Source organism: Natrix helvetica, assembly GCF_964273705.1.
Source record: "Natrix helvetica genome assembly, chromosome: 2".
NCBI lineage: Eukaryota > Metazoa > Chordata > Lepidosauria > Squamata > Natricidae > Natrix > Natrix helvetica.
In genome coordinates, this window is record NC_138552.1 from 106,775,536 (window position 1) to 106,800,719 (window position 25,184).

Below are 25,184 nucleotides of genomic sequence, written 5' to 3' on the forward strand. Positions count from 1 at the left end.
TTTATCCTCTTGGATTACATTTATCAAACTTAAATATATTTTGGGTTAAAAGGATGCAGGATGGTGGTCATTTTGAATTTCATCTTAATAGTAGGCCTGAAAATTTAATTAAAGAATTCCATATGCTAAGGTCTCCAGTGAAGTTTGTCATCCAAACACATTCCAGTCATAATCTGTCACCTGATCTATCTTATACAATGAAGCAGATAATTATTTGCGTGCATGCTGAAGAGAAACACAAACAGATAAATTATTCCATTTCAGCATATCCTTCTGTTTGGAATAATGATCTGCAAATTTATTTGTTCAAATACATCAATAAGATGCAAGCACTTTCATGACAAATATACAGAAAAAAGGGATCAACACAGAACAGTAACCTAGTTTAAATGGAAAGAAAGCTTATGACAATATACTCCCAAGAGATTTCTTTTCTCCAGTTAAGTTACTTATGTCAATAAAATAGAGGGCAATAGGCTTAAGAGGGACATTAGTTTGTACATTTTCATTAAACTTCAAAATGTTAATACATGCTAGTTGAACACTACAACTAAAATGTACATATAAGCAAGAAAGGGAGAAATTAATTACCTCTTCTCTCTGAACAGTCCAGTTACTACATTTACAGCAGGCAAACTGGCTGTTGGATTGACTGATAAAAGGTTTAGAGTGTGAAGTCAGTCTTACGTTGTGCTCAAAACTGCTCATCCTCATTCTGGCACAGTTTGGTCCATAAAGAGGCTTTATGCTGAGACAGACCTCAACTTATCAAATAAATTGTTGCTTTAAAAAAAAGCCAAGTATTCTAGTGCTGCTGAAGGCCAGGCTGAGATGTTTATAGGAAGTAGTCTGGGGTACGCCGAGTAACATGAGGCTCTCCACGGCGAGGTGCTGGATCAAACTGAAGGCTGTGGAAAGAAAACAAAACCACCTTCTTTACCTTTAACTGATTATGAACATATAAACTTGTTTATATGCAATTCTCAACTTGTAAAGGATATTAATATTGATGTTACTATTTATGTAATCTATATGCATATAATCAAGTCAAAATAGGTTTTAAGAGGTAAGGGGGGGGGGTTGAGTAAAAAGATGCTGAACCAAACAAGCAATGCCCCCGATGCCCAGCGCCTTCCACCAGTGCAGAAAGGGTGTGCGGTGGGGAAACATGTTCCCCAGCGAGGGGGGAATGAGAGAGAGATCGGCCCGGCGGGGGTTGTGTGTGTTTCCCGTTTGACATGGGAGCAGCGCTGGGATGAGGCGCTCCATCGGCCGTCTTCATTGTGAAGGAGGAAATCTCCCTCCGTGGACTTGAGGAGAAAGAAAGCCTCCATTTCCCCCCTTCTCAAATCGCAGCATGTGTGGCGAGAGAGAGAGCGCGGGGGAGAGTGGTGCCTCTCAACAAGTCGCCAAGTGCACCGGCTATCCGGAGAGACTAACCCGCCCCTGAACTCTTAATCATAGCTGCAGGCGGGCTGGCGAGCAGGCACTCTCTCATTCTCTGGCTCCCTTGGACTATATGTGTTTCTTCTCTCAAACGCCGCGGTTACACACGTATCAGCCAGGCGTGAAGTGCTGGCCGCAGCAGCAAGAAACTGAGCTTGGAGAACTAATTGGAGGTGGCATGCGCTCTTCCTCCCTCCCTGCCTCCAGGCATACTGCAATTTGAGAAGGGGGAAAAAGGGGGCTTTCTTTCCCCTCAAGTCCATGGAAGGAGAAGCACTGGCCTGAGGCGTCCCACCAGCCGTTTTGATTCTGAAGGAAATCTCCCTCCATGGACTTAAGAGAAAGAGGGAAGGAGTGTGTGTGCTCACTCTCGCTACCCGGATGGCTTTGCTGGCAGAGCTCCCAATGGGGGAGATGGGGTTCCCTCCTCCTCCTGGAGCCCATTATGAAGGAGAAGCCCTGGCAGCCACGATGGGCGAGAAGGAATATGTGCCGGGGCTATTGCTGCTTCCCCCCCCCCCCCCCCGCTCGACTGTCTCTTTAAATCACGCCTCTTTGCCTAAAGGGCAGGAGGAGGACAAAGCAATTGGAAAAGGGTGTGTGTGTGTGTGTGTGTGTGTGTGTGTTTATTTTATTTATTTATTTATTATTCATATTTATAGACCGCCCCCTCTCCCGAAAGGGACTCGGGGCGGTGTACAGTCCCTAAAATACGTTATAAAATACATACAAAAACAGTTAAATAATTAAATACGTAGGTGGAGGAGGTTGTAAGACTGTACATAGAATAATAAATATAATACATTAAAAGCTTATTAAAACCCCAAACCCAATTAAAATGAGTAAATCCCCGGGAGGTAAAACTAAGAAAGTGCCAGGCCAGCTGATTGAAATAGGTGAGTCTTTAACTTTTGCCGGAAGGAACGGAGGTCGGTGGTAGTTCGAATGTCTGGGGGGAGGTCATTCCAGAGGGTTGGGCCCATCACAGAGAAGGATCTACTCCTAGGTGTCGCCCGCTGGCATTGACCAGCAGACGGCACCAGGAGGAGCCCCTCTCTGTGTGAGCGGATAGGTCGCAGGGATGTGTGTGGTAGGATGCGATCCTGCAGGTAACTAGGTCCACTGCCATGGAGCGCTTTAAAGATGGTGATCAATACCTTGAAACGCACCCGAAAGGCCACAGGTAGCCAGTGCAGCTCACGCAGGAGAGGTGTTACGTGGGAGTAACGTGTACTTCCCATAATAACCCGCGCGGCTGCGTTCTGAACTAGCTGCAGTCTCCGGATGCGTCCCAAGGGAAGCCCCATGTAGAGAGCATTGCAGTAGTCCAGGCGAGACGTCACCAGCGCATGAGTGACCGTGCGCAGGGCACTCCGGTCCAGTAGGGGGCGCAATTGGCGCACCAGGCGAACCTGGTGGAACGCCCCCCTTGCCACGGCTGCCACATGGTCCTCCATTGACAGCCGGGCATCAAGGAGGACGCCCAAATTGCGCGCCCGCTCCACAGGGGACAATTGTTCGCCCCCTATGGCCAGCGATGGAGTCAGCTGGCTGAACCGAGGTGCCGGTAACCACAGCCACTCGGTCTTGGAGGGGTTGAGTTTAAGTCTGTTGTCCCCCATCCAGACCCCGACGGCTTCCAAACACCGGGACATCACTTCGACAGCCTCGTTGGGGTGGTTTGGGGTTGAAATATACAGCTGAGTATCATCAGCGTAAAGATGGTACTCAACCCCAAAACCACTGATGATCTCACCCAGTGGCTTCACATATGCGTTGAACAGGAGAGGCGAGGGGACCGACCCCTGTGGCACCCCACAAGTGAGTGGCCTCAGGGACGATTTCTGCCCCCCTGTCAACACACATTGCTTCCGGTCGGAGAGGTAGGAGCCGAACCACCGCAAAACGGTGCCTCCGACTCCCATCCCCTCCAACCGGCGCAATAGGATACCATGGTCGATGGTATCAAAAGCCGCCGAGAGGTCTAATAGGACCAGGATAGAGGAGCAACCCCTATCTCTGGCCCTCCAGAGATCATCAACCAACGCGACCAAGGCTGTCTCAGTGCTGTGTCCGGGTCGGAAGCCGGACTGGCGTGGGTCTAGATAGTCGGATTCGTCTAGGTGCCGTGGGAGCTGCTGCGCCACCACATTCTCAACAACCTTCGCCAAAAAGGGGAGGTTGGAGACTGGACGATAGTTAGCTAGCTCCGTTGGGTCGAGCGCAGGCCTCTTGAGAAGGGGTCTCACCACCGCCTCTTTCAAGGCGGTTGGTAAGTATCCCTCACTCAGTGAGGCGCTCACCAGGCCCAGGAGCCAGCCTCGTGTCACCTCCCAGGCTGCCAGTACCAGCCAGGAGGGGCACGGGTCCGTTAAACAAGTGGTGGGTCGCAGCCGTCCACGCAGCCTGTCCAAATCCTCGGGGGCAACAGAGTCAAACTCCTCCCAGAATGGTCTCTCAAGACTCGCTGTTGGCGGCTCATCTGGTCCACTGACGGAGGTCCACCCGCTCCGGATCTGATCGATTTTGTCCTGAAGATATTCCCCAAACTCCTCTGCTCTACCCTGTAAGGGTGTCTCCCGCGCCCCCTGCGATAAGAGGGAGCGAGTCACCCTAAACAGGGCGGCAGGGCGGTTATCGGCGGACGCAATAAGAGCAGCACAATGTCTACGTTTGGCCGCTCTTATTGCCACAAGGTAAGTCCGCAAATAGGCTCTTACCTGTGTTCGGTCAGATTCGGAGCGCGAGGATCTCCACCTACTCTCTAGACGTCTCCTGTGGCGCTTCATCACCCTGAGCTCCTCAGTGAACCAAGGAGCCCGGGTGGGTCGATGCCGCAGGAGAGGTCGCAACGGCGCAACCCGGTCCAAGGCCCCAGTCGTCGCCCTATTCCAGGCAGTCACTAGGTCCTCGGAACGGGAGCGGGACAAGGCTACAGGTATTGGCCCAAGCTCCGTCAGGAATCTATCAGATTCCATCAGGTGCCTGGGGCGGTACCAGTTTATAGAGTCTGGTTCCGCCTCCTCGCGGTGGGGGATAGCGCCAGGGAAGTCCAGCCGGAGGGATGAGTGGTCTGACCATGACAGGGGCGTGATAACTAAATCCCCTATTCCCAGATCACTCGTCCACTGTTCAGATACAAAAATGAGGTCCAGTGTGTGGCCCCCTTCGTGAGTGGGGCCCTGCACTAATTGGGTCAGGTCCATGGCCGTCATGGAAGCCATGAACTCCCGAGCCACCTCGGAAGCCGCTCCCGTTGACGGCAAGTTGAAGTCCCCCATGACCAAAAGTCTGGGAGTCTCAACTGCCGTCGCTGAGATTAGCTCGAGGAGCTCGGGCAGGGCTGCTGATGCATAGCGATGAGCCAAGTATACAATCAGCAAGCCCCACTGCCTCCCTGGGCCCCAACTCACACCAAGGGACTCACACCCGGGTATCTGAGGAACAGTGAACTCCCTCGGCTCTAAACATTCCCGCATAACCACCGCCACCCCACCACCCTTACCCAGGGCCCGAGGCTGATGGAATGCTCGAAAACCCGGTGGGCACATTTCTACGAGGGGTAAACCACCCTCGTGGCCCAACCAGGTCTCCGTTATCCCTGCAAGGTCTAGCTCCTCCTCTGAGATCAACTCATTAATGAGGGGGGCCTTGTTGATGACAGACCTTGTGTGAGAGAGAGAGAGACAGTGGGAGGGGGGGAGAATAAGATAAGGAGGAAGAACGGAGGCATTTTTGCTCGCTCTCGCCTCCCGGACTCTGTGTCCCTCTGCCCAGCTGGGCTTCATGGGTGCGCTGTTCCTGGGCTCATCAGCATCCGGACAGACATCAGATTCCCAACCTCCAGCACCAGTTCAGGGAGGAAAAGGCAGGGCATCCCAACACAGGAGCCTCTGCTATCCGGGAGGTGAGAGGGAGCCGAGAAGCCTCTGTTCTTCCTCCTTATTTCCCCCACCCAGAAACACAGACATACCTTTCCCAATTGCTTTCTACTGAGGATGAGGTCATTTCAGCGGGAGACAAAGAGGCATGAATTAGAGATAGGCGAGCCGGGGCGGGAGAGACTGCTTCATGCAGCTTTTTAGCCCCGCAAATGATGGCGAGAAATGGCACCCTTGCAGGTCAGCTGTTCTTGGCCCGGCAGAGGGGGGGTTCACAAGCCACCCCACCAAGAAAAGCGGTTGCCTCTTTTGCGTCCAAAGGCGGCGGGGTGCAGCTGCTGTGGATGGGAGGTGTTGGGCATCGGGGCCGCTGTGGTTTGCAACGATGCTGAGAAAGCTGCAAGCCTAAAGGTGCCGTCGCTCCTGTGTGTAAGTCGGGATCTGCTCGCCCCCTCGGCTGCCGCTTTACCCCGCCTGTGGCTCCTGCCAGCTCTCTCTTCTATCTCCCCTTCGCCTCCCCACACTTGCTTACCTGTCCCAGAGAGCTTGGGCTACACCTCACTCCGACCCCGCGGCTGTTGCAAAGCACAACCCAACATGCAAACTGGAAGTCCACTCCTGAACTTTTGGTTTGTGTGTTGGGTTGTTTTTTGCCCTCTGGAGGCTCCCGAGGGCCAAAAATGGCCAAAAATGAAGGCCAAAGTCAGCTGGCTAGTGCGCATGTGTACTGGAGCTCACAGGGCAACCCCTCGCATGCCCTAAGAAATGGCTCCACGTGTCACCTGTGGCACGTGTGCCATAGGTTCGCCATCACGAACCTAGATCCTTGGAAAAAAAGGGCTGAAGTCCAGCTATTTTAGCTGAGCTTAGGATAGGTGGGGGACACATACAGCTTGTCTTCAGGTTCTCTATCCTTCTATGTTTTGAACTACTTATAATAGGACTAAATATTATACATTAATGGAAGCTTTGGTTTGTAATACAATCAAAAGAAAATATTTTGCGCTAACTGAAACAAAAAGTACAATTAAAAAAAATGAAATGACTTTTTATATTACTCTAAAATTAGATTATCACAGAGAGATCCAACCTAGAACCAAGAAGAAATTTCCTGACAGTGAGAACAATTATCAGTGGAAGGACTTGCCTTCAGAAATTGTCTGGGGCTTTTAAGACACTGGACAACAACTTGTCCAGAATGGTATAGGGTCTCAGGGGTTGGACTAGAAGAACTCCAAGGTCTGATGCAATTCTGTTATTTTAAGTTCTAGTCAGTCCTATTTTAAAAAGGTTGTCTTGTCTAATCAGAACTATGTGAAAAAAACCACAAATTTCACTTCATGTGTTCTCAATTCTATCATGTCTTTCACAAACTCTGTTCACATAGCATGTTCAACCAGTTTAGTTAAAAACCTAATAACTATTTGTGCACACCCCATGCTAAATTTGTATTTATCTTAGTTCATTTGGTTTGATTTTTCTGTGGCAAAATTACAACCTATTGAGTTAGTGTATGGCTCATGTTAGAAAAATTACAATCTTATTTTTCTGCTAAAATATATTCTGTTAAAACTGAAGGTTCTTACAAGGAATATTTTAAAGTGTCATCTAGTTCCATGATAGCAGCCTGATTTCCACAACGGTAACAGTAATTAGGTGCACTGAAAATAGTGACTACATTTCGATCATGGCACCAGTTGTAGCCCTGTAATGGGAGAAAAATAGTTTCAATAAAACAAGATACATGATTTAACTAAGAGACATCCAACAAATGCCTTGTTTTATCTATTGCAAATGTGTGTTACTGAAATGTAATGAGACATTAACAGTGAGTTTGAAATGAAAAATCTTAATTGTTCATGTCTTCCACAAAGTTCTTTAAAATATTACCCTTAGATCATTAATATCATAAACCTTTGACTTATATATTGTGAAGCACTAAACAAATCCATCTTTTAAAATGTGCACCAATTCACACATTTAAAAGTTAGCAAAGTGAGACCATTAAGATGTCAACTCTGAAGCTGGCCTGACTGAGCCCATTTTTTAGGCCTCTGTGTTGCCACACTGGAGCTGAGGGATAGGGAGGGGGAAATAGAGATAGCTGTGATTTTTGTAGCCGAAACAAAATAGTTTCTCCTGGGAACCAAGGACATTCAAATATAGGTGGCTGAAAAGAGGAGTGATGTTACTTAGCAACTGGGGGAATTGGGGGAAAGGAAAACTTTCATTTAATTAAGTGAAAACCGCGGAACTGAGTTGGCTTACACCAGTCAAAATCAATCTCCCCCCCCCCCCATATACTGTACATAATTTGTATCTATCTATATATATTCTATATCTATCCATCTATGTTGTACGGGCCTTTAACCTACTGGTAAAAAGCAATTATACTGAGACTATATATAGCTGTGATATTCTGATTCAGAGACAGATAAGTACTTCCAATCAGATTTGTATGCTCACTATACCAGTCAGCAGAACTTTAAAGAAGTTGAATCTTTCCATCTTTCACAGCCATACATCGTACCAGAAAAAATGCATTTCGGTTCAGAAGGCATTAGAGAGACAGTAACACGGTATATCTGCTATGACAAGTATTTATATGGGAATGTATGACTACCATACAGGACTAAGGAAAGGCATGGTTGTTGAGAGGTACAGCTAGTGCAATTGTGCTAGATCTGAAACACCTTTGACATTTCAGATTTACATAATTGTACTTCCTTCATATAAACTTTTTTTGCTCACAAGATAAAGGCACTTTGAATTCTCAACTGATTGGTGCAACATAATTTTACCTCCATTACAAGTTGATGAGCCCGAGACACCAATGTAAGTCCATTGGCATGGTTAAATGTTTCAGAAATATCCTGACCAAATGTGTAGCCTGCACCACGTGGCGAGATCCCCCAGCCACCACGATCATCTGGATCTGACCATAACAGATCACACATTGGACCCTGTTTAAAAATGAAAAAAAAAAAAAAACAAACGCTTGTACACTGGTCTAGAATTCCAATCTATGGGAACAATAGCAGCTGCTTATATGTTAATTTTAATTTCTTTGATTCTAAAAATTTGATAATTTGCTTTAACATTCTAAAATTTGTCATCAATAGGAAAAATACCATAATCTCCATAAAAGAATTTTCAGTAATATTACCTCATGTGGAACTTCCTGCAAACGATCAAGTGCTCTAATATGATCCAGTGTATCTATAGAAGGAGAAAGACCTCCATGGAGACAGAAGATCTAATAAGAGAAAAAAATCAAATTATACATATGCAGGCAGAATCTACTTTAAATCTTTATTTCTTAATTAATTTTTTTAAGACAGTGTAACTCCTGGCATACTGTACCAACATGGAAGATGTTGGCAATTTTTACTTTGATTTGGATTACCTGAATCTTAATATCAAGTCATCAACACTGGGTAATTGTAGTTTAGCTTAGTAGTCATTGTCTTTGAAATTCATAACATTGACTTTTTACCTCTTAACCATTGTTGCATTTAACAACTGTTCAGTTTAAGTAACACAGTAAGGTATAGTTAAAATTAGTACAGCTTCTGATCTTCCTGGGTATTCAAAATTTTAAGCTACTCTAAAAGCACATTTTATTTAGATTAATATTTTATGTCTCTCTAGAACCATGTGGTCTTCTGAATGTTTCCTTTATTGTGTATAAATGTATTGTGAATGTGTACAAGGACATTTTCATTTAATAGCACTAATTGATATGGAATTTGAGGCATCAGGGAATTATACTGCTATTAGGCAATTGTTATACTAGCTTTCACACACTTGATTTCCAAGAATTAAAAAAAAAAAGACAATAACAGGTACTCGTTTATTATTCAAAGATAATTACATAAATTACATTATTTTATCAAATGATCAAACTTCATTTAATTAAATTACCAGTATTAACTATTGAGGCCACATAGTTGCATAACATTACTTACCTGCCCATCTACTAGAGCTGTAAGAGGAAGATAATCAAACAAATCTGTAAAATATTTCCAAACATTGGCATTTCCATATTTCCGCAGACATTCATCATAAAAGCCATATACTTGTGTAATTTGTCTGCTTTCATGGTTGCCTCTTAGAATTGTAATGCGTTCTGGGTAGCGCACCTAATCACAGAGAATAAACAGGCATTGTAATAATCCATCCATATAATTGGTTACATCATTTTACTCCAAGTTGCACGCTCATGCCTCTGTAAATAATGTATACTAAAAATCTCAGTCTAAAAAATACATTACAAACAGGCTTCTAATAACCTCAGTTTTACAAACTCACCTTTAATGCCACAAGAAGTGTCACAGTTTCCACTGAGTAATAGCCTCTGTCAACATAATCTCCCATGAATAGATAGTTTGTATCTGGCGATTTCCCACCAATTCTAAAAAGCTCCATAAGATCGTGGAATTGCCCATGGACATCCCCACACACTGTGACAGGGCAACGAACCTCCTGAACATTTGATTCTTTTGTTAGTATTTCTTTAGCCTAATAAGGGGGGAAAAACATACAAACAGCTGATCAGCTGGGAGACCTGCCAAAATTAGATTTACTAAACTAAAGTAAATTAAACAATTTTCAAGAAAAAATCCTAACAAAAATGTTAGAGGATATTTCTGTGAATTCATGTTTCAGAGATTCAAAATTCTCTTCAGCCTCAAGTATACTTATAATTTTGCTCACTCGGTTGTTTCCTTCTAATCTCATTTTCTTATCTGTAACTGGCAATTAAGGTAGTCTAATAAAATGAGGAGAATGAAAGGCAACAAACCATATTTTTCGGAGTATAAGTCGCACCAGAGTATAAGATGCACCAAAGTTTTAAAGAGGCAAATTAAAAAAAGTTTTTGCACTCTGCAGACCTCTCAAAAACGGCCCGTTTTTCATAAAAACGGGCCCGTTTCCCCCCCCCCCAGGGCATGAATAGCCCTTAGGAGGCTTGTAGAGTGTTCCTGGCAGGGGATGGGGGGGGGAGGGGTTGACAAAAACGAGCAAAAAATGACTCATTTTTCACAGAAATGGGCCCGTTTTTCGTCAAAAAAAGGGCATTAGGAAGGTTATAGAGTGTTCCTGAGGGCTGGGGGGCAAATTTGAGCAACAAACGGTCCATTTTTTGCTCATTTCTGCCCTCCCCAGCCCCCAGAAGTTCTCTAAAAGCTTCCTACAAGCTATGCACAGCCATTTTGGTGAAGGGGCAGGGTTTCTGGAGGCAAAAAAATGCTGTATTCAGTGTATAAGATGCACCCAGATTTTCAGTCTCTTTTTTGAGGGAAAAAGGTGCGTCTCATACTCTGAAAAATACAGTATAATTAAAAAACTCAGGGAAGACTTTTAATTATAAATGTACAGTATATACAAACCTGAATTTCATCAGCAACAGGCTAAAAATCGGAAGGTACCAAAAATTAAACACTTAACTAGGACATTGTTTTTCCCCCCCACGTGCAATCTTTTACCCATGGCAATTTTTAAAAGTAATGGTGTTTTTTGGAATTAGATTTTTTTTTCTCCCAAGCATATCAGTTGCCAACAATAAAATCCAGAGTGAATTGGATTACTAGATTTGAAAATCTATGCTTTATAATTCTAATACAATGGTGTCAAACTCATGTCGTCACGGTGACGTATCAGGACTTTTTCCCCCTTTGCTAAACCAGGCATGGGTGTGGCCAGCACGTGACGCATCCGGCCCACAGCAAGTTTGACAGCCCTGATGGGTCTTCACATATAGTATTACTTAAATGAATGTAATATCTGAAGTTAGCATTATACTGCATGTAATTTTTATTTTTCTTAGTTTAGAAAACGCGCACATTATTGCACATTTTAGAAATTGTATAAAATTACAGTAGTACAATATAGTTCTGTTGAGTAAATATTAAATATTACATGCATTTGCATATGTAGTAATGTACCAATTCTTACTGGAAAATAATTACATTGTTATATCATTACATTTTTACTATTAGGTCTTATCTTAGATGATTTATTTTTAATTAGTGCTAAATGGTGAAGGCATTTTATGTCATTAGACATAAAATTGTAAAAATGGTTTCACAATTAAGGGAATTGTTTTAGTTAAGTGGTTACCTTACATTTCAACAAATGTAATAGAAACATTTTTCAACAACCCTAGTAATTATTTATTGTGAAAGTGGTTCTCCATTTTTCAAATTTATGACTGGAAATCTAAAATGAATACCTCTGTGACTGGCAAAAGAACTCTATGTAAACATGAAATATCTATGTCTTAATACATCTATATTTAGAATGAGAAACATGCCACAATATTAATAATTTAAAAAATAAAAGATAATTTAAAATTTAAAAAATCAATTTAATTGTAACAGAATTTTAAATAAGAATTTTTGTTTACTTTGTTAATTCCCAGAGCTAGAGTGCAACTTTTGCATGTAATAGAGTATACCAGAAGGGGTTTCATTCAATTCTCAATCCTTCCATAATGCAATTAGTCACTGACTTACAATCACAACTGAGCCCAAAATTTCCATTGCTAAGCAGTGAGTTTTGCCCCATTTTACGACTTTTCTTGCCATAATTGTTAAGTGAAATATTACCATTGTTATGTTACAGTTAAGTTACAGTCAAGTAAATCTGGCTTCCCCATTGACTGCTTGTCAGAAGATCACAAAAGGTGATCACATGACCTCAGGACACTGCAACTGTCATACATACATGCCAGTTGCCAAATACCCAAATTTTAATGACATGACCATGGGGATGCTGCAATGGATGTAAGTGTGAAAAATGATCATAAGTCACTTTTAGAGCCACTGTTAACTTTGAATGGTCAGTAAATGAATGTTTGTAAGTCAAGGACTACCTAATATCATGCTAACATTGTTAGTCTGTATCAGTAACAATTTTGGTTATTGTTCTTTTGCTAGAAATGGCTAAAAATACTATTCCAATACTGCAATGATAAAACTGGTAGAAAAAAATAAAGGAATTTCAAATATTGACCCAACCAGACTAGATGGAAATATATAAATTTTAAATTATACAGAAATCATCTGCATAACTTGAAAGTCTACATGTTTCTATTTCAACTATTACTAGTTCATGTTCATTCCTTTTTTGGCAGCAAAGTAATAACTGCTGCATTTATACAGGTAGTCCTTGACTTATTCTCACAAATGAGCCTGGAATTCGTAAGTTGTTGCAGTTGTAAGTAGAGTCACCATTCGACCAGACTCAATTTTACAACCATTTTTTATAACAGTTGTTAAGCAAATCATGTGGTCGTAAGTTGAAATGCAGCTGATCCAATGGCCAATTTTTTGGCCAGAAAACTGCAAAAAAATAAAAATTATAAAACACCATCATGTGACACTGCAACTAGCTATAAATTCCAGTCAGTTGCCAAGCACCTGAAATGCAATCTAAGTGTGGTGGTAGCTTGGCAGTTATAACTTCAACAGGTCATAAGTTAATTTTTTCCAAGTCTGTTGTAACTCTGAACAGCAGTTAAGCAACAGGTTGTAAAACAAGGGCTACCTAAGCCTCAAAACTGGCAACTAGCAACTTCCAAATATTTTTACATTTAATAGTTTGTTTGTTTTTGTTTTTATTAGATTTATATGCCGCCCTTCTCCCAAAGGACCCAATAGTGACAATGCCATTATTTCTAATGACTTGCTCTGTTATAAAGAGCCCCGTGTAAATTATGCTTCATTTCCCAGTTCAAGGCTCTATCTTAGACAGAAGCTCTTGCAAAAATAGGTGGTCTATCAGGTCATATGGAAAGCCAATTATTTATTAGGACCAACAGTATTTTCAAGGCCAGCCTCTGGGTATAAGGAGCTTTTTTAGAGCCAAAGGCTGAAAATAACAGACTAAGATTGTTGTAAAACAGAGTAAGGATACTTTTTTGAAGGACTGGTACCCTAACCAAAAGGGAATATCTTAGAGCAGTTTTAATCAACTTTAAGCAACTGTATGTATATAGAATCTGAGAGTTGCACCAAGAAAAAAAACCCAGTGTAGCTGGAGTATCATATATCTCCTACCTTTAATAAAAATATGGAGAAATTCAAAGCTTCCATGACTTCTATACTAAATACATGCCCAAACTACAACTCAGCTCGGGGACCTCTTAAAAATTTAGTGTGTAAATTGTTAACATAAGTTATATTTTGATTCTGATCTGCCTGCAAAAAATCATTATGTTCAAACTGAGGGAAAATCCTATTAATTTAAAAATGTATGTTTTAGTCTCCTCATTCCACATAAGGGAAATGTACATATATGCATCTATTGTACTTCAGCACTTTTTGTTGAAAAAAACAGTTCTTCAAGTTAACTTAACTAGAATAGAGAAAGCTACATTAGTTGAAATCTCAGTAAGAGAAATTTTATTTATCACTGGCAATTAAAAGGAGTATAATTTTAAATAAAAATTCTTGAAATGCACTGGGTCCTACATATGCCTCCTCTTGATAGAAGATGGGAATGTTACACAAATGAAGATAACTGAATCATCAAAGGCCACCAAGTACACAACCACTGTACCCTGTTAATCTTTTAGTAGCTCTAGCTATAAATATAACATGTACTATGGTGCTTGTAGTTTGTGTAAACAAGGATCATGTGTTTAAACAAATTAAAATCTGTGAATCTTCAGTGTTTTAAATATATGTAAGGGGAAGGAATAAAGTGAAGAGAAGTAATCTAGAGGCATTATCATTAACTTTTCACAACCTGTTTTCCAACTCCATATTTAATTAAAATAATGTTAAACTCTTCCTGGATACTCATTATTTCATTATAGGGCAGGAAGTCCCAGGAGAGTGTTCTATTTATCTTCTCCAACAAATGTCAGGGCTGTTTATAAATCAGAAATAAAAAGCAAACAAGAGACAGTAGATAAATGACATTTTGAAGAGCTACATCTCCCTTTTGGGGGGGGGGGGATCTATCCCACACGTTTTTATGTGTTTTATCTTCTCTACCAAGGATCACAGAGATCATTCCACCGTTTTTTTCAATTTCATCCTGCCTGACCTTGACTCTCCCCTGGCAAAACAAAAATGCAAAGCCTCCCCATGTCCATCTTCGCTGAACACAAGGCAAAATCTCAGAAACAAGATTCGAAGGCTACAGAACCATTCTCAGGAAGACAATGGCTACAATGTGTGTGCATAGATATTTTAAAAAATTAAAAGCAGAGGAGAAAAGTACGTCTGAGAACGATTCTCAGACTGTCCTTTAAGCTTTCTGTATGTATGTATGTATGTATGTATGTATGTATACACACACACACCTTTTTTTAAAATAAAATCCTGTTCTGAAAATTGTCTCCATCTTTAGTCGTCTTGGAACTGTCGCCGTGGCTCTCAGAGCCTGTTCTACGGTACCCCGAGGCTACTAGCAGAAAGAAACAAACCAACGCCTTTTCTGAAACAATTTTAGGCCTCTTTTTATTTTTCCACCCTTCCCTCCCATAGATGTTTTTCGGACAGGAACCGAAAGAGGGGTCCAGAGTGAAGTCGGCCCCAACCAACAGCCCGCTTTCCCCCTTCCGCAGGTCTCACCCACCTTTTCGCACAGGGTCCTCACTTGGCTCTCGCTCAGCTGCTTGCACTCGTTGAGCTGTTCGATCCATTGGTCCAACTCCTTGGTAAAGCTCTTGTCCTCCATGCCGGCCCGCCGCCTGCCGCCAGCTCAGTTTCGAGGAAGGAGAGCGCTCGGCGGCGCGGCCAGGGCGGCGTGCTTCAGGGAGGCCCCAAAGCAGCAAGAGGGAAGCGGAGGGGAAGGGAAGGCCGCTGCCGCCGCCGTGGCGCCGAAGGAAGGAAAAGGGGAGGGACCAACGGGAGAGGCCCAACCGCTCGCCTCGACAGGGCGCGCGAGAACCTAGGCCTCCCTCTTTCTTTCTCCGGCACCGCCGTGTAATGGCGGACGCCGACGGTCACGGCATTGCGCACTTCCGCTTTACGTCTCACGTCAAAAGGGTGAGAGCGCCCCCTTCGAGCCGGAGGACTCAACTCTTGTAGATCATTCGAACCGAGCGCCGGCCCTAGTCGGCAAAGCGAAACGTCGGTGAAATTGGGGGTGGGGGCAGCCCAGGCTGTAGTACCCCAATGTATTATCCATTTCATCCATTTTATATTTGTATATATATATTCTCCATGTAGTAATTTTAATTGTTTTAATTTTGTTCTTTGACATGCACTGTACACCGCCCCGAGTCCCTTTCGGGAGAGTGGGCGGTCTATAAGCGCTAATAAATTGAAATTGAATTGAATTAATAATTCGAGTAATAAGTAGGCCCAACCCTGCTACTGAAGTACAAACAGGCCTATGATATAGCAGTAGGAACAAAGGGGAAATAGAAAGTGAAAGTTCAGGTAGTCCTCGACTTACACCAGTTCTCTTTGTGACCCTCCAAAGTTATAGCACACTGAAAAGTTACTTATAACCGTTTTTCACACTTATGACCGTTGCAGCATCCCTATGGCCACACAATTTACATTTGGATGCTTGACAACTGATTCACATTTATGACTTACAGTGCCCTGTGGTCATGTGATCACCTGCAACATTGTACAAGCAAAGTCAATGAGGAATCCAGATGCACTTAACAACTGTGTTACTAATTTAACAGCTGTAGCAATTCACTTAACAAATGTGGCAAGAAAAGTCATAAAACGCAGCAAGACTCACTTAACAAATGTCTCACTTTCAACATAATTTTTGGGCTCAATTGTAATTGTAAGATGAGGACAACCTATAGTATCTTTCCCGTGAGCTCAGGCATCTGAATTTGTTTTCTTCAAGTTTTAGCTGCATACATAGTTCTGTTGAAGGCATCCCATCTCTCCTGAAGATTTATTATAGTATCTTTGTATTTTAAAGCATCTTTTCCATATTGCAAACTGTATTAATTATTTAACTGGATGTGACCTGATTAGTACTTGGAGAGAAGTTCATCAGCAAACCTTAGCAAAATAACACAAGAGAAATTTCTGAGGAAATTTCTCCTCAGTTCTAAGTTGCTTCTCTCCTTGATTAGTTTCTACCCATTGCTTCTTGTTCTACCCTCAGATGCTTTGGAGAATAGTTTGACTCCCTCTTCTTTGTGGCAACCCCTGAGATATTGAAACACTGCTATTGTGTCTCCCCTAGTCCTTCTTTCTATTAAACTAGACATACCCAGTTCCTGCAATCGTTCTTCAAATGTTTTAGTATCCAGCCTCCTAATCATCTTTGTTGCTCTTCTCTGCACTCTTTCTAGAATCTCCACATCTTTTCTACATCAGGGTGACCAAAACTGAATGCAGTATTCCAAGTGTGGCCTTACCAAGGCATTATAAAGTGGTATTAACACTTCACGTGATCTTGATTCTATCCCTCTATTTATGCAGCCTAGAACTGTGTTGGCTTTTTGGCAGCTGCTGCACACTGCTGGCTCATATTCAATTGGTTGTCCACTAGGACTCCAAGATCCCTTTCACAGTTACTACTGTTGAGCAAGGTACCACCTATACTGTACCTGTGCATTTCGTTTTTGTTGCCTAAATGTAGAACCTTACTCTTTTCACCATTGAATTTCATTTTATTAGATAGTGCCCAACGTTCACATTTGTCAAGATCCTTCTGCATCTTAAGCCTATCTTCTGGAGTGTTGGCTATTCTTGCCAGCTTAGTGTCATTTGCAAATTTGATGACTTCCCCATTTAGTCCCTCATCCAAATCATTGACGAAGATGTTGAAGAGTACTGGGCCCAAAACAGAGCCTTGGGGTACTCCACTGCATTCTTCCCTCCATGAAGATGCAGTTCCATTGATGACTACACGTTGAGTGCGGTTGGTCAGCCAGTTACGAATCCATCTGGTGGTGATGCTGTCTAACCCACATTCTTCTACTTTATCTAGTAGTAGGTTAGGGTCTACCTTATCATTGTCCACAGCCTCTAGGCACTGTTTAGTGCATACATATAGTATTTAAACCCACTAAAATGCAATGGGATTTCAAAATTATATTGTATGGACAACATTCAAGTCTAAAACCAGACCTTCTATTTTATTTGATTAAATATGCCAACAGCCCAATGTAGCCTTAATCGTACAAGTTCTTGGGTACTTGTTCAATGGCTGTTCAAACTTGCGACGGCGCTGAACCAGCGGTTTAGCCATTGCATTGTTCCCATGGTAATAATTGCAATCCAGGCACATAGCACCCCACTCCTGATTATATTGCAGTGAGGTGATATCATATGATTGTGATTCCATATCCTATTAGCTTCCCACAAGCAAAGAAAACATGGCCTTGTGTGGCTCTCACTTAACGATGGCAACAGGACTGCTGGAGCAATGCTACTATCATACTTTTAGGATTGCATCACTTAGCAATGGCAATTATGGTTCCATTGCCATGATAATACATGGACTACTGTACCATAGTTATGAAACGTTCATGGATTTGATTTTCTCTTTTGTTTTCACTGGCAGCCTTAATTTTTTGTGACAAAAAATGACCAGTTAAACCAGGGGTGTCCAAACTTTTTGCAAAGAGGGCCAGATTTGGTGAGGTGAAAATGTCAGCCTGACATTCTTTGAACCATTAACATTAATGTGCGGTGAAGATGAATGACAGGCTGAGCTGGTGGGGAGAAGAGGCTGTGCGGTTGCTCGAAATTTGAAAACGGGCTGCAATTGGCCTCCAGGCCAGACTTTGGACATGCCTGAGTTAAATCTTTGAAAATAAAGCAAAAATATGAATGTTAAGTGGTTATTTATGCTCACTGTAACAGCACAAATCTTTTTTCTGCACTACAGTAGTATGATATGCCCGATGCTTAATTCATGCTATATGTAATTCTACCTCTACCTTTTAAAAAAAGGAGGCATGGTGGCTTAAAATATGCTGGAAAAGATCTGGTGGTTCGAGTCCTACTACTGTGTGATGGAGCCTCACTCCTGCCAACCTAGCAGTTTGAAAGCATGTAAATGCAAATAGACAGTTTGAAAGCATGTAAATGCAAATAGATGAACAGGTACCACTTAAGTGGGAAGATAATAGCATTCCATGTTTCACACTGTGGCATGATGTCATGCTGGCCACAAGACCATGAAAACTTCTTTGGACACTGCTGGTTCATTGGCTTAAAAAAACAGAGAGGAAATCACTCTTAAAGACAGCTACTAGTGGGGTAAATTCTGCAGGGACACCTTTACCTTTTATCTCTTCTGAAGTTCAGCTATTTCTAAATCATCTTTTTGTTTTGTCTTTTCAAGTACAGTGGTAATTTGGATATTGTTATCTGTATTACACAAAATTCTTCAAATATTCTATAAGCATTTCAGTGCAAAACAAACTGCCTTCATTTCTATGCTTATCTCATCCTATGGCTAACATTTTAGTTAAACAAATGAAAGAACATTTACAATTTGTCTCATAACAAATGAGATATAAAGGCACAGGGATAGATTTTAGAGCAGAATTATGTGTTGCATTAGTAAATATGTTGCATTTCCAAACCTGTATTGCGGAGACAGAATAAAAATGATAGGTGTAGATTTTTTCTGACTACTTATCAAACTACTCTCCCAGATCAGGATTTTTGCTCTGATTTATGGAAAGGAGGTTAAATACAAGTATATATGTAGAGCAAAATCCTGGAGAATTAAGAAATCTATGATTTGTTTTTTTTTCCTCTGCAGATGCTTTATTAACAATGCAAGATGAATTCAGAATAGTAAACTGGAGGTATCAAATGCGCTTCCTAGTTGAAGACTGATAAATGAGGTTTGTGTGGTTTTGAAATAATTGCTGGGAAATAGTCCTTGTAACCCATTCATATATTAGGGTTATCATATTGTTGTATACCCATTGTATTTTGTTCTTTTCCATTTTTTTATTGTTCTATTATTTTATTTCTGTTTACACTCTTCATTTTGTAAGGAATTGTCTCTCCTTTTCGCTCAAGAAAGTAGAACTCTACAAACAATTGGCATTTCAAAAAGAAACTTTTATTGAGCCAAAGTGATAGCAAGACAAAGAAAGCAGGACTGAGGATTCCCGCACTCAATTCTGTTACATTAAAATCGTTAGAGACCCGTCCCCCCAGTCTGGTGTCAAATAAATCAATCCACAGGTTGCAAAGATGTTTTGAGAATTGCAGGCTGAGGTGGTGATAAGAAGCTGTTCTCAGGCGTTGCTCCAGAGCTGAGACAAAACAGATGTCTCTCTCCCCCCCTCCCCCTTGTTCCCAGGAAGGCAAATCAAAGCACAGGTTAGATAGGCACCAGGTGGTTATAAACTGAGGAATGCCTCCAGTCACCCTCTGCACCAGAATGGCAGCATCACAATAAGGATCTATGGACCCTGACACATTTTTTCTCATGGTGAGAAAGGCGGCAAATAAATTTAACAAATATATTGAGTCGGTATTATTTCTTCCATACGGTCATGGCTGTATTAATATGTAAGAAGAAACCTAAAAAGCTTGAAAGCAATTCACCATCCGTGTTATAACTGAAACTAACTGCATTATATCTTTGTTGGACAAAAAGATACAGACAACCATTAACTGCCATTCAAAAAATATCACCTCCAGAAACATTGGTGATTTAGTATTAAAATGTAGTATTAGTATTAAAATGGCATTGTTTCACAAACCAATAGTGGAAGGATATGGAAAAACAGTATGTGAGAAAGGGCAATTTTCTTCATACCAAGTTTGCTGCTGCTGATAACTATATGGATAAGCTGTTATAGAACTGAAGTACCCGTGCATTGGATAGGCCTGTGCAATATTAAAACTTTGTGATTCTCTAACACCAAAGTGACTAATAGTCTCTGTGTGAAACCCATTGTAGTATGCAGTATTCACTGTACATGCAGTTGCAGACACTGCAGGATTTAGTGGATATATTTCATAGGAATTAAATTCTTGGTAAGTCTGAGTCACTAAATGGGAATTACAAGTTTGAGAGAAGTACCATGAATAGTAAGGATAGACAGTCCTATAAATGTGCATAGATGTTCCCTCAGAATATTCATTTTGACTAATAACAGACCATTCATTAGAATTCTGGATATTGTCACTGAAAGAAGGTTCAGATTGGAAACTTTGTTGTTCCATGAATTTATTTAATTCTGTCACCATTGAGGATTCTGAGTTATATGGGGGTGGGTATTTGGGAATTTCAGATTTTTCGCTATTTGCACTATTGTCTGGACTGATGTCCATGCAGCATTCAGACTCTACATTTGAAAATTTTTGAAAACCACCACATTTTAAGTTTTGCTGTGCATTTTTTGTGGCCAGTAGAAAATCACCTTCACCTAATTTTTCCACTGAGCTAATAGCTTCTTCATGAGATCTCTGAACTTTCACTGGAGATACAGACACATATTTATTTACATCACTACAGGATGAAAAGTATTCATCATGTTCCTTTGCATACTGACTGGTCTTTCTTCCCTTTTTGACATTTTTTAGATCCTGCAAATTTTGCTGAATTGAAAATGCACCTGCATTATTCAATTTGAGATCTGAGGTATTTGGTGGAGTATGAATAAGTTCATAGGGATAAGCATTTTTTAACTGTGAAAATGTGATTGGTGTTCTCTCTCTCAAATTCCTATTGTTTCTACACTGGGTTTCCAGTAGAGTTTTTAACTGTGGTCCTTCACCTTCTGAGGATTTACACTTTCCATTGTTTCTGCAAAACAAACATCAGATTAATTTCCTACAATTTTTGAAGTACTTTTTACAATATCAAAAGGGTGGAATGTTAAAATATCCTTCACTGTAAAATCAGATTCTCAATTCTCCAAATGTCTCAGAAGTGCTATGAAGAAAAGAATTCAATACAACATATTAAAACAGTGGGGTTTTCTGGAACTCATCAAATCCCTTGTCCTTATATTTATATTTATGAACCCAGAATGAGGCATTAAAGTAATGAAGATCAGGCCTATATAAGTTGCTCTTGTAAATTTTGACTATAAATATCAAGGTCATACATGTAAGCATAATCAGCATAGACTTATTCCTTGCTGCTGTCTGTATATTTATATTTATGAACCCATAATGGGGCTACTAATAAATAAAATTCAAAAAGAAAAAATCAAATACAGAAACAAATCCCACTGTAAATATTGTCTCTAAAGAATCTTTTCATGAGGAAATATTGGACTCAGGAGGACTCAAGGGAAATTGGAATTGTTATCAGCAGGATAGCCAAATGCTTTTCCAGAAATGGGAACAAGAGTTGGAAGAACCCCATTCCCCCATGTCAGAACTCAAGAGATTAAATACAATTCAGCCTCTAAAACAAAGATACAAAGAGCATTTTGCAATCATCTCTGTTTTACCCTCTTTATCTATATATATAAAAGCCAAGTACCACTCACTCATCACGAAATCTCCAGAACCACAAAGCCTACAAACTTGAAATTTGGCATGTTTCTCTTGGCTTCTAGGTGCTCACTAAGAAAGGATTTTTCGAAATGACCATCAGCTCATTAGTATTTCTTATACAGTAATTAACACACTCTGATGCTAAGGAGTTCTACTCCCCCTCCCCACCTGAGAAGAACTCTGTTCCAACTGCCAGTTGCCTCCAAATTTGTTACCTCAGTTCAAACTGACAGATGTTCCACTCCTTCACTCAGGGGCTCCTTACAGTACTAAACGTCGGTACCTCACCAAAATGTCTACGCCTTCCACCGGAACTCCTTCCGGAATTAAGGCAGCGGGAGTGATATTCCCTTGTGTTTCAATCACCGACCACCACTGAGCCAACGGATTGTGAATTAATTTCTTCTGCATAGCAGGGGTGGGTTGTTGCCAGCATTACTGCCGGTTCGGCGCACAAAAAAAAGTTTAAAAATGAAATAATAAAAGATGTGAACAAATGCACTGTGTTTTTTTGCATTAAATCAATATTTATATTTATTATGTATACCTCACGTTTCTGCTGGCTTCCTTTTCATCTATCTTGGAAGTTGTCATCAATGAAGCAGCTACCTAAGAGATTAAAAATAGCAATATAAACTGAATTAAATATGTTATGTGTTTTTGTTTTACCAATGCTCCGCATATGCTTATTTGTGTTGCAAACTAAGTTTGTAGCATTTGTTTTTCCTGCAGTTGCAATAATGCATCTTCACAGCAATTAACAAGTTCTTTAACATAAAAGCTGTAATAATTGGAGGTATTGTGTGATTAAGAAAATTCTAAACTGTATAATGAGCAAAAGGAAGTGCTGATACAAAATTAATGGTAAAATAAAAAAAAATTGTAGGGTCTTTGGAAAACATTCAGTGTTAAAAATTGACGTTGTTAAAAGTCTATATAGAATGTTGGCAGTACAATTTCCAGGGTCAGGACAAGTAAGAAAATCTGTGCATATGCTGCATATGGATGCAAATAGAGCCAGTAAAAGGTAGTAGGAATTAATTATAACAAGAAACCTATGTAACTGAAAATAAAGTCACAATGCTTTTCACTTCACAGAGAATGCTGGGAACCATTCTAAGTAGGGTAATTGTAGGTCTAATATCCATTACGTCAAAACAAAGAAATGTAAACAACTTATTTCAAGGAACATGTAGAATTTTTGAGGAAAAAAAGGAACCAAAAGTGTGTATCAACCTTTTTCAATCTAGCTGAATTCCAAAACTGCCATTCTGAAAATTATGGATGTAGCTTGATGCCTCTGGAAGGCACATTCTCTAAGAACTAAGAAAGGATTTCTCAGAATCTCAAGAATGGCAGTATTCTCAAGTTATATAAGGCAAGGATTTAGTCAAGGTGTGTAGAAATAAGGTTTACTAGAACAGGGTATGCTTTAAAATACTTAAAATTTCTGTTGTTAAGCAGAAATAATCAATAATAACAAAAGTAATCCTATTTTTTAATCCAGTGTACCTACTATAATCTTAAAAATCTGAAACTTGTCCATCTATGTTCTAGAGAACAATTTTTCTCACTTCATTAGCTTCACTGCTCCAATTCAAAAATTGGTCATTATCAGTGAAGTCAACAATGATTTGGAATACTATATGGTTAATAGGACAATCTTTGCGTGCCTAATGCAATAATCAGAGACTTTGTTCAATAGACTATTAGCCATGATATAATACTCCGGGGATCCTAAATACAGTTCACTTTGGTATATTAGAACTTCTATACATAACTAATCTTTTAAGTTTCATTGTTTTACTTCTTGCTTTACCTGTATATTTTATTTATTTATTTGTATTTTGCCCTTATTGTTTTTACAAATAACTCAAGGCAGTGAACATATCCAACACACCTTCCTCCTATTTTCCCCATAACAATACCCTATCAGGTATCTTGGGCTGAGAAAGAGAATGACTGGCCCAAAGTCACCCAGCTGGCTTTCATGCCTTAGGTGGGACTTGAACTCACAGTCTCCCGTTTTCTAGACTGTGCCTTAACCACTATGCTGTTCAGATTTGCTTATTTTATCTTATTTGCTTATTTTATCTCTTTTTATTTTTTAAGTTACATGGAAATCTCAGTATGGGATTGATGAGGCCACAGGATTGAAAGGCAGGATATATACACAACAGAAACTAATAACATTCCAAAACATTAAGTTACATATTTTTATTTCCTTCGCAACAAAATCCATATTAACTGAACTGATTAAAAAAAACCATACTTGTATTTACTCTTTGTAACAATCTTTCTGAAACTTCTTGTTAGCAAAGCAGTTTACTGGCAAAATATACATGGATTAGAAAGTGTCCTGTATATACTGACAGTGACTCTCACTATGTTTTTTTTAAATAGAAAAAGTAGCATTCCTGAAGAAGCATCAGCTGCAGATAAGGGAACACTGAGTTTATGCAATCCAATTACAAGTGCTCAAGCATTCCAATAAAGCAGTTTACAAGGAACAAGGACAAGAGGTTTTCCATAATTTTCTTTAATAGCTCACTATCTTGAAAAGTCACGAGTACTGAAAGGATGGGGCTGACTCAATCTTGATGTAGCTTTGCCTCCATTTTCTAATGACAAGCAGTTGCTCTGTCAATACCCGCGGGACTTTCTTTCCATTTCTTTCTCTGCCGTAAAACAAGATCTAGGGTCCTGGAGAAAAAAGTTGGAAGGAAATGCTGTGATGCGCACCCCCAAAAATTCTGGGAATGGTTTATTTCAATCTGTATATCACTAATCATACAATGAATTAATTCTAGTCTAAGAGTATGCAAATAGTCATTAAAGCAAACTTTTGAGACTGAAGACATTTTACTTACCGGTATGCAAAATTAAAAGGAAAAATCATCTGTTTTTTTAAAGTCAAATCCATATACACGGGTAGTCCTCAACCTATGATTACAATTGAGCCCAAAATTTCTGTTGTTAAGGAGTTAAGTGAGTTTTGCCCCATTTTACAACCTTTATTGCCATGGCTGTTAAATGAATCACGGGAGATGTCAAGTTAGTTGTTAAGTGAATCTGGCTTTCCCATTGACTTGGCTTGTTGGAAGGTTGCACAAGGTGATCACTTGATCCAAGAACACTGGAACCATCATAAATATGAATCAGTTGCCAAGGGGCTGAATTTTGATCACATGACCATGGGGATGCTACAATGCCATAAGTCACTTTTTTTTAGTGCTGTTGTAACTTTGAATGACCACTAAACAACTGTTATAAGTTGAGGACTACCTGTACTATTCCATTTATGAAACTTTGAAGTTGTAAAGCAGAGTTTTCTTTGTTTAGTCTTGTTATATTAATGCAAATAATGTACTGTGCTTGGTACATTACTTTTCAGTTCAAGAATGGAATTATGTACAGAGCAGGAATTATCAAG

The 25,184-nt window shown here is 40.5% G+C and overlaps 2 protein-coding genes across 4 annotated transcripts in view; both read right to left on the reverse strand.

The window, feature by feature from the left end:
- Window positions 1-226: 226 nt before the first annotated feature.
- On the reverse strand, window positions 227-15,293 carry PPP2CB (protein phosphatase 2 catalytic subunit beta). The gene is made up of 7 exons (XM_081944039.1): window positions 14,919-15,293; window positions 9,639-9,848; window positions 9,296-9,469; window positions 8,494-8,583; window positions 8,129-8,290; window positions 6,914-7,032; window positions 227-908 (listed from the first exon to the last, which is right to left on the reverse strand). Exons 1-7 carry the CDS (start codon window positions 15,018-15,020, stop codon window positions 836-838), a joined length of 930 nt encoding a protein of 309 aa, XP_081800165.1. The 5' UTR covers window positions 15,021-15,293; the 3' UTR covers window positions 227-835.
- A 4,082-nt stretch (window positions 15,294-19,375) lies between these two features.
- TEX15 (testis expressed 15, meiosis and synapsis associated) overlaps window positions 19,376-25,184 on the reverse strand; it is a 36,180-nt gene continuing 30,371 nt past the window's right edge. Inside the window, exons 8-9 of one of the 3 annotated variants that reach the window (XM_081943315.1) lie at window positions 22,299-22,360; window positions 19,376-21,050 (exon numbers count right to left, since the gene is read on the reverse strand). In XM_081943315.1, the coding sequence (XP_081799441.1) occupies window positions 19,994-21,050; window positions 22,299-22,360 (1,119 nt within the window). In that variant the 3' untranslated portion in view covers window positions 19,376-19,993. Of the gene's footprint in view, window positions 21,051-22,298; window positions 22,361-23,953; window positions 24,455-25,184 lie in introns of those variants that run through there. The other 2 variants (XM_081943316.1, XM_081943317.1) reach the window with 2 other exon arrangements.